The sequence below is a fragment of the Nansenia antarctica genome (genome assembly GCF_963989245.1).
Source record: "Nansenia antarctica genome assembly, chromosome: 6".
NCBI lineage: Eukaryota > Metazoa > Chordata > Actinopteri > Argentiniformes > Microstomatidae > Nansenia > Nansenia antarctica.
Genome location: NC_137676.1, coordinates 37,390,550 through 37,400,549, shown reverse-complemented (window position 1 = coordinate 37,400,549; position 10,000 = coordinate 37,390,550). Strand labels below are relative to the sequence as shown.

At 43.6% G+C, this 10,000-nt stretch overlaps 2 protein-coding genes across 2 annotated transcripts in view; both read right to left on the bottom strand.

Moving 5' to 3' along the window:
* Nucleotides 1-4,373: 4,373 nt before the first annotated feature.
* lhfpl4b (LHFPL tetraspan subfamily member 4b) lies at nucleotides 4,374-5,958 on the bottom strand (the record flags this gene model as incomplete). Its single annotated transcript, XM_080534138.1, has 3 exons — nucleotides 4,374-4,609; nucleotides 5,259-5,463; nucleotides 5,737-5,958. The coding sequence occupies 3 exons, from the start codon at nucleotides 5,956-5,958 to the stop codon at nucleotides 4,374-4,376; spliced, it is 663 nt and encodes a 220-aa protein (XP_080390264.1).
* Nucleotides 5,959-8,382: 2,424 nt separating this feature from the next.
* hdac6 (histone deacetylase 6) overlaps nucleotides 8,383-10,000 on the bottom strand; it is a 15,857-nt gene continuing 14,239 nt past the window's right edge. Inside the window, exon 26 of the mRNA XM_080534132.1 lies at nucleotides 8,383-9,938. Within this exon, the coding sequence (XP_080390258.1) occupies nucleotides 9,870-9,938 (69 nt within the window). The 3' untranslated portion in view covers nucleotides 8,383-9,869. The remainder of the gene's footprint in view (nucleotides 9,939-10,000) is intronic.

Sequence of the window (10,000 nt, the reverse complement as noted above, 5' to 3'; positions counted from 1 at the left end):
TGCTATTTTTTTCTTCTATGACACATGTGGGTCATAATACTCACCACAATTTGTGTATGGAATTTGACCCAATATTTCAGCAGGCATTAAAAGTGTACCCATTGTGATTTGTGCGTATTGGCAATGGCTTGAGGGTTCAAATGACCCAGGTACACTGACTGGCAGAGATTTCAAACAAAAACACTCCCTCCAATATAACACACCAACTCCAGTACAGCTCACCAACCAATCTCAGCCAAAGGGGGGAATGTTAAGTGTCAAATCTCAAGGTTTGTGATCACTCACACACACACACACACACACACACACACACACACACACACATTCCATCAGTGCAGTGTGTAGGGAGTGGATGACTTAGGCTGGACTGTGCGCAGTGGCAGGAACTGGTGTTAAATACATTTCCGCACAGCCTACAAATGACTGCTGTGGACTTGAGGCCAGCACCACTCAGACAAACAGCACCTGTATTGATCCCCTCAGGCCTCACAGAGAGCAGCCCTGCCAGCAGCCCAGGACACCACACACACATACCTACACACCCACACATATACACATACACACACCCCACGCATATATGCATACACATACACACACCCACACATATACACATACACACACCCCACGCATATATGCATACACACAGCCACACATATATGCATACACACAGCCACACGTATACACACCCACGCATATACACATACACACACACACCCACGCATACACACATATACACTCCCACCCACCCACCCACCCACCCACCCACCCACACACACACACACACACACACACACACACACACACACACAGGTATAGTCTCACACACTCACACACACACACACACACACACACACTCACACACACACACACACACACACACACACACACACACACACACACAGGTATAGTCTCACACATATCAATCCATCAGACTGTACAGTTGCACTCAGAGAAGAAGGGCTGCGTGTTTCATGGATGCGGCGAGACAAAGACGACATCCAATCTTTATTCTCCCTCTTGCAATTCTTGGGGAAGTAAAAGCAGTAATGCTCTCCATCGTCACTGAGTTACATCACAAGACGAGGTATACGCACAAGGGTCATGCAGGACCAAATACTTCGATATTATCCATACATGATTTATCTCTATCATAAAAACAAAGGTACAGTACACTCATATGGCACTTGTAAATGTAGGACAGCAATGATGTGGCACTCTGTCTGTGCTCTCATCACCTCCAGAGTGTGTATACAGTGGGAAAAGCAGATTGGCAGCAGAATAGACAAGCTGAAGGCTCTTGTGTTTGAAACCACCACATGGTCATGGATAGGTCGCTGCTAATGCTGTATGCTTCCTGATCTTGCCAAGGATGCATTGTTGATGTATTTACTATTTTGCCACCTTGCTTTAAAGAGTTGTCTTTTGTCTCCCCCTTCCCCCTGCTTTGCCAGTGGCTTACACACAGTATAGTACTGTCAATGCAAAACAATACTGGATGTGCAACTAATACTCCCCCCCCCCCCTTCATCCTGTCTCCAAAGCCCTTTCCTCACCTCAGTAACACACTCCCACCCCCCACACCACCTCCCCTTGCTTCCCAAAACATAGCCCACCTCCTTAATTTCCTCATACATTATTATGTGAGTTTGTGAAGAGAACTGTGGTTCAAATTATTGTGGCTTTTCCAATATTTGTGCACTCCAAAAAAATATTGTACAAAAATACATATCTGCGCACTATATTTTATCGCAATGTGGATCACAGTAATAAAATTCTATGTGAAAACATGACTTATCTCTCTCTGTTGCTATTAAAAGTTCATATGTTGCATTATTGCATTGTAAGATGTTGTTTATCTTCCTAGTTAACACAAGTAATACTACAAATAAGACATTAACATTTGACATTTGAGATGACATGTTACACTTTTCCTGTCTAAACAGCTACATTGTAGTTAATACAGTTGTGTGAATACAAACATTCAATACAAACATTCAAAGATAAAATCCAATGCCTTAAAAATCGTTATGCCTATAGATGTCTGTCAACGTTCACTAGACAAAAGGACATGCAGACCACTGTATCCTCAGAGCACGAACGGATGCTAACATCATTTGGCCAATGACAGTATTTATCAGTCTCAATACAAACAAACAAATGTACTTCCAAAAATATATAAGAAAAAACAGAAGCAATGTTTGTAATATAAGACAATTCTACATCAAAGCTTTTCATCCACCCTCCACCGCTCCAATGCATCCTCATAATCATATACGGTTATTAATACCATTATGATTTAAATTTGGATTTGGATAATGGATAGTCATGCCTATTAGTGAACAAAAATGTATTAAAAAATAAAATAAAAAATAAAAATGTATTCTTACTACCCTCTCAAACACTGAACATTGAGTATTAATTGGCACTATCTCTCTTCTTGTGTCACCATTTCCTCTCCTCCTCCACTCCATATGGTCACGGCCTCTCTCTCTCTAGGACAAACATCCAAGGACAATATCGCTCGCCTTCCATCTCAAGAAAAAACAAGGTGGCGATATGGTTGCTAAGTAACAGCCTCTAGCTGGGGGTATTATGTAAACAGGCTCTGCATGGAGATGATGTAATGCCGAGGGGGAGGAGTGAACGAGTTGTCGGATTCCTCTGGAAGGGGATCGATCACGGATGACATGATGAGAGGACCACTTCTGGAGGGAAGGAGGAGTAGAAGTGAAACGATGGTTATAGGGATATAAAGAAAAATGAGATGGAAATAATGTCAGAAATATCCAAAATTCATGGAGAGTGAGGGAGAGGGGAGGAAAGACAGAATACATGTATAATATTTGTGTAATGTATAATATTTTCATCATTCATATCAACACAAAATCAACATTCAACTCCAAATATATCTTATATTTGCTTTTTCGTGATTAGTGATCTAAAACTATTTAAAAACAGACAAAAGGAAGGCATACATTGCCCAAAGAGATCGAGAATAAGAGAGAGGTCTCACCTGTATGCCTGACACAAAATGGCTGCCAAACCAGTCTATGCAGACAGCAGGAACCCAGTCACTACAAAGGGGGAGAGGAAACAAGAGGGTTGTTACAATCTGAAAGGACAGATTGAGGTTGTGTTCCAGGTCTCCTACATTGCAGCCACACTGCACAGATGATCGGATCTCACAATTGAACATCTCAGGAATCACATCAATATGCTATAGTAATCTTAGAAATAAAGGTTCTAGTAATCGCCAAAAAAGGGTTTCATTCAAAGGATTTTCATTTTGAGTTTCATGTTGAACCCTTTCCACAGAGGGAACCCAACAGGGTTTGTCTACATGAAACCCAAAAGGGTTCTACTTGAAACCCAAAAGGGTTCTACTTGAAACCCAAAAGGGTTGTTCAAAGGGTTTAGAGGGATTTGAAGACAGGCTGATTATTAAACTAGTTTGGAAATCTCGATGATTTGTGTGGGCAAGTCAACTGTATCCTACAAGTAGTGTCTTGATATTGTTTTCATTATTGTGTGATGTTTCTTTCCAGTGTTTTGCAATGTTTTTGATAATGTTCCACAGGATTAAAGCCGATCAGTTTATTATGCAGGTTACTTGGAATGATATCGCACCATTATCCCGGGGCCAACTGCCTTTGGAGAAGACTGTTGATATGAATACGGTTGTTTTTTGTTCTCCCCATTTGATAAAAGGTCCTTAGACTTTTTCTGTAGAATTCCATTTGGTCTTGGCATGATATAAATTGCATAATAATAATAATATAATAATATAATATTATTGACTATAATCATTGTATGCCTTGTAAGCATCATCAGACAACACATATTTCCATCTGTTGTCGTACAGTGCCTTTTGATGTCACCATTAGTTACTCACTTATAATTGGGAGATACATCCGACGTCCACATTGAATGACAGGACATATCCCTTACCTCAAACTGGTTATTCACATAGAGATCCCCGACTAATAGATATTCAAATATTCTAGTGAAGAGCTCTCGCTGAGGCCCCAGCATTTAAGAGACTCTCCACTTTAAACCTCTGGTTCATTATGTTAGTCTAGTCATGCAGGCAGGAAGCCAATCACCCTTTTCCACTCCCTGAACCATCCAAGATACACAACCTCACTCAAAGAGTTTGCCTACAGAGACAATAATGATGATAAGAAGAAGTTCTTAATGAAGAACCCTTTTGGCACTCTTTTTTCGTTTCTTCTAAGCATGTATAGCCCATATAGCAATGTAAACTACTGTACTTGCGCTTGCGACACAACCAGAATGTTAATGTATTGTTTTGCATTATTCATCAGCATTTAGATGATTAGATGGAATGTTAAAGTACGTCGTGGGCATCATGGCTACTCACCGTCCTTGGCATCGGACGGCAGCAGTGCGTCTTGGCGGTTGCCCAGCACGAAGGCCAGGGTGGCCAGGATGGCAGCGTCCAGCACCCCCAGGATGGCCAGGATGAAGGCCCAGTGGACGGAGCAGTTCCCTGGGGAGAAGCTGGTCACTCCCTCCCCGCACAGAGCCCTCATCTCAGCACACTCCCAGGAGTCGGGGAACAGGACGCAGGCCAAAGCCAGGCAGAAGCCTGGGAGGAAAAAAACACAACAGTGTCGGATCAGTTTCACTATGGCAGAGGTGTCCAAACGAATACTTTGAATAATTAGGGATATTGTTCAGGGTTTTTTGGGGGCTACTTCAAGGATTATATTCAATGTGAGCTACGATAGAAGTTCTCTTATTATTCAGAGATGCCCCAAAGAACCCATATCAGTCTAAATATGTTCATACTTGTTGTTGTTGTTGTCCTTTATAAATCAATACGAGTCCCTGAGATATTTATTTTATTATTAAAGGGAACCACGGCATTGTACGACATTATCAACTGAGATGGTCCCCTGAGATGAGATAGTCCCCTGAGATGAGATGGTCCCCTGAGATGAGATGGCCCCCTGAGATGAGACGGTCCCCTGAGATGAGATGGCCCCCTGAGATGAGATGGTCCCCTGAGATGGCCCCCTGAGATGAGATGATCCCCTGAGATGAGATGGCCCCCTGAGATGAGATGATCCCCTGAGATGAGATGATCCCCTGAGATGAGATGATCCCCTGAGATGAGATGGCCCCCTGAGATGAGACGGTCCCCTGAGATGAGATGGCCCCCTGAGATGAGATGGCCCCCTGAGATGGCCCCCTGAGATGGCCCCCTCACCCAATGACATACACCACTACTGTACCTGCAGTCAGCTGCAGCCAGGCGCAGATCTTATAGACGGTGGCAGCGTTACAGAAGCGGAAGAGGCAGAGGCACCCCACGCTGGCCCACACCATGGTCAGGGACATACACACCAGCACGGCCGGGGACTGGAAGGCTGGCAGCGGGGTCAGGGTGTTCAGGGAGCCCCTACAGTCCGGCACGGGCCAGTCCGACTCCAGGCACACCTATCGAAACAAATCAACGAATATAACAGATGCCATCTAGCAGGTACCTTTATCCAAAGCAACTTCCAGTATAGTGAGTACTATGGTATACTAGTATATGGTCCCAAAGAGAATCATGCCCATGACCTAAACATAGCTAGCGCAAGATTTATCAAAATAAGCCAGGATTGTTAAGTCTTGTGAGACTGGACGTTGATGGAATACCACCCTGGTTGAATAAACAATTCAAACGAACAAATCAATAAAGAGCCACCACACAGGACAGGAGCCCACCTCGAACAGGCCCAGGGTGCCGGACTTGGGCAGGGGTCCGGCTCCCTGCTGGTAGTGGAGCTCCCGCGTGCCCACCCAGGACGGCTGTATCAGGATGACCACCTCGATGATGGCGAAGCACAGGGTGCAGACTGCCCAGAGGACGCCCACGGCGCGGGCACTGCGGACGAACTCCGTCTGGTAGAGTCGTGCCACCTCCGCCGTGTGGGGCGTCATCGCCATGGCTGCACCACAAGGCATGATGGGAACAGGAGTCAGAGAGGAGAAGTCAACAATAACACCACCAACAACAACAACAACAACAACAACAGGAAGAACACAAAACCACAACAAGGCAGGAAAATTACTGAGGTTTAATTCCAGAGGAAAGGGGGTCACTAGTAGACATGATGGATACAAAAGCAGACAGACCATCACAGATCGACACATGGATCAGTCATAGTCGAATATGCAGAGTACTACACAAAGATACATTTGACAAGGGTGCACTAAGCATTACGCACAACGAATTGTGTCTATCGAATGGAGAGAAAAGATTACAAACATGAAAACCTTGAAATCTTCTAACAAAGACAAACAACTGTTACAATGAGATAGAATAAGAGGTTCACCTGTATGATGGCAGCTGCTGAATGCTGTGATGTTGTTCTCCAGTGGATTAAACAAGACTCAGATGACATACACAGGGATCTAGTCAGAAACGGAAGAGGGAGTGATGAAGAAATAAACCATTTCGATGGAGGGATTCTCTCTCTCTCTCTCTCTCTCTTCCCCCGTGGAATTATGGTGGCTGGATCGCCGACAACACCTACAGGCCTAAACCATCAGCACAGGAGCTATTCTCTCCGTCACGCGCACAGGATGAGAAGCGAGGGAAAGGGGATGAGAGGGAGGGAGGGAGGAAGGGAGGGGGGAGTAGAGAGAGAGGGAGGGTGGTGGGCAGGAGGGACGGAGTGCGGATGGATGGAGGAGGGGAGGGGAGGGGAGGGGAGGAGAGGGAGGGAGGGAGAGAGAGAGAGTGTAGTGTAGCTGTGGTCTGCTGGGGGGAAGGGTTTTCTGCTCCACCACAGAAACGCTGCAGCGGCAGTGAGCAGTGATGCAGAATGATGGCGGAGAGGAGAGCGAAGGGAGCTGGAGAAATGGTTCCTCTCAGTGGAAACATCTCAGTGTCTGTCACACCAGAACCAGAAAGTACACAGGAAAGCAGAGGCGGCGGACTGTTGTTTTTCCAACAAGCGTCTCTACACCACACACCATAACAGACGGCGATTGAGAGGCAGACCTAAAAGAATGAGGGGTGAAGAGGATTATATTAAAGGTGTAAAGCAGTCATGGGTATAATAAGCACTCCTTCATTTACCGCCGAGCTCTACTGTATGTGGCTGTCTGGACAGTGCGTTACTATCCTTCACACTACATGTCCAGGGGCCGACCGTAAACCCTTCCTTGTGATGCATAGAACATCATTCAGTGACCAAGGTTCACCCCTTGTCCTGTGGACAGAATTCTGATTAGGAGGGACACCAGTCGTCACCAAACACACTCAAGAAGAATGTAGGCTACACTGAACAGCAATTGTTGTGATCACAGACATGTAAAACAGCATCAGTCTGATTAAGGTTCTTTGGAATGGCAAAGTATATGATTTAGAGGGCCTCCTGTATATAGAAACAGATTACATTTGCATATGTTATATTGAGGTGTGTGCTGCTGATCACACATGGGAACAAGGTCAATGTTTCTTTAGTGGTCAGTAAAGTTTAGCAAAGACTCACTAGTGGAAGACAGTAGTCATAGCCTATACATATCGCCTTACCGTGCAGTACCAATCTTCCTAAAGATCATCGATGACATCAGTCAACCTTGAACCTCGCACTACTGCTGTTGTGTGACTTCTACGAAGCAAGAAGTGTGTTTCAGGACGTCATGAGCCTTATTACATGAGACGGATTATGGATGGGTGGACGGGACAGTACAGAGAGAGAGAGATATATAGAGAGAGAGAGATACAGAGAGAGACAGAGACCGAGAGATAGATAGATAGATACAGAGAGAGAGAGAGAGAGATACAGAGAGACAGAGAGAGAGATACAGAGAGAGAGAGATACAGAGAGAGAGAGAGAGAGAGAGAGAGAGAGAGAGACAGAGAGAGATACAGAGAGAGAGACAGTGAGAGAGAGATACAGAGAGAGAGAGAGAGACAGTGAGAGAGAGACACAGAGAGAGACACATGCATTAAGACACTGTAGCATCACATCAAATCAGAGATATATATCTTCAGGACGTGACATCATCAAGCTGCTACAGTAGGTATCCACCATGTCTACACCACAGGACGTGACATCATCAAGCTGCTACAGTAGGTATCCACCATGTCTACACCACAGGTCTTCTAGAGACAAGAAGAACCAGAGGCTGACCACAGAGGCTGTCAGGTCAGGGAACAGAACCACCCAAACACAGTATGAATCAATGATGTTGAATTACTTTCTAATAATGATATTGTCATTCCAGTAGTCACGACGACTATGATTTTTCAATTGGTTGGTCAGGCTTGAAAATAAATACAAATAAAGAGAGGGCATTCAGGGGACAGAACTTTCTACCAGAAAAAAACACAACAGAGAGACAGATAGATATGTTTATACACGCTGTATTATCAAACTTCAAAGCATAGTGGCACATTGTTCAACATAAAAAGAGACCATAAGTTACAGTGATCACATTTCAAAGGTAAAAGCAAGTATTACAATATAACATGTATTGGCATTGAATATGTGCGTCAGATACATAACAAAAAGACATGAACAATTACAATAACAAAAAAAATACAAAATATATTGATGTAATATTGCACTACACAGTATATTGCTTTTTACATATTAGAGGTTTTGTGTTTCTCTGGCCAATGCCTGCCAAACTCAAAATATAAATAAGTGAATACTTAACTTGGTACCTTGCCTTGTCAATTGCTGTGGTGGCGATTAAATGACTATTTCTAATATATGAATTACACATTCAAAAAACAAGAGATGAGGTATAATTAAATATTAAAGGTAGCACACATGCGTATTGTGGCTGGTGCTCAAATATATTCCAGTAAACCCAATCTAGACTCTTTATTCAGCCTAGCCATAAGTGATTCAAAGTGAAGTCAACCATTTCACTGGTTTTGTAAGAACCGATACTTTAAAGGGAGGATAATATCATGCATCAATGTTACCAGATAAAACCTCAAATCCAGACATGAAGGGGGATTTAAAAAGTACAGTGAAATCTGAGAACAGCTCAACATTCAGATGTGTTTTGCATGTGACAGACTTTGGACAAACACAAACAATGTACCCCAGTGATGCTGTCACTAATATCTATGAAAACATAACCAATTAGTCAGGTAATTATAACCCATAACTTATCCCAATTGGCAACTATACCTGGTACCAAAAGTTGCTTGCTTTTAATGCATCTCCCCAAACACACTACCATCTAACTACGGTATGTATGTACACTTTTAAGTTAACACCCTGGTGGTGTCAGTTCCACCAAAAGCTCCGTAGCTTAAGTACGACTACTTTACGTTACCCCCGCCACGACGACCCAGCCAGCTGCAAAGCCTTAAGACAGTAACAACTGCCAAACAAAAAAACAACAAAAAACAATGTTTGCAGATCAATCTTCTGCATACGAGAACATTTTCGTTAAACGAAGAAGAACTTTGCAGGCCGAAAAGAAAAAAAGTACTACTTTGGCTACGTTGCATTCGGGGGGGAACTCACCCCCTCATTTTTTCTAAATCTACTGTGAAACAAAGTCTAACCAGACTTAAAAAGATACCCTTTTTAGACGGTGCTATGGCTGGTCTCATGTATGTGCTGGATGGTACTTATGATATTCTCTTTGGGAGAGAGAGAGAGAGAGTGACAGAGAGAAAGAGAGAGAGAGATACTTGAAGGCACAGTCATGGCTACTGGTTTAGCTGACACACCAACATGTGCTGCATGGAGACCAGACCACAATGTCAATTTTGCATTCACTCCTTCACAATTTTTTTTAAATAATCACAAATTGAGTGTGTTCCTCTCTTTCCCGGCACCTCTTACATGGCATCTCTTCCACTTTAATTATAGAGAGACTTAGTGAGAGAGAGGCATGTCTTCTCCAAACTTGACACAGTGGGCAGCATTCTTGGCGTCAAACACCACCTTGACAAAGAGGGCGAAGGAGAAAAAGAGAAAGAGAAATGTAGGTATGAGAATACTATGGT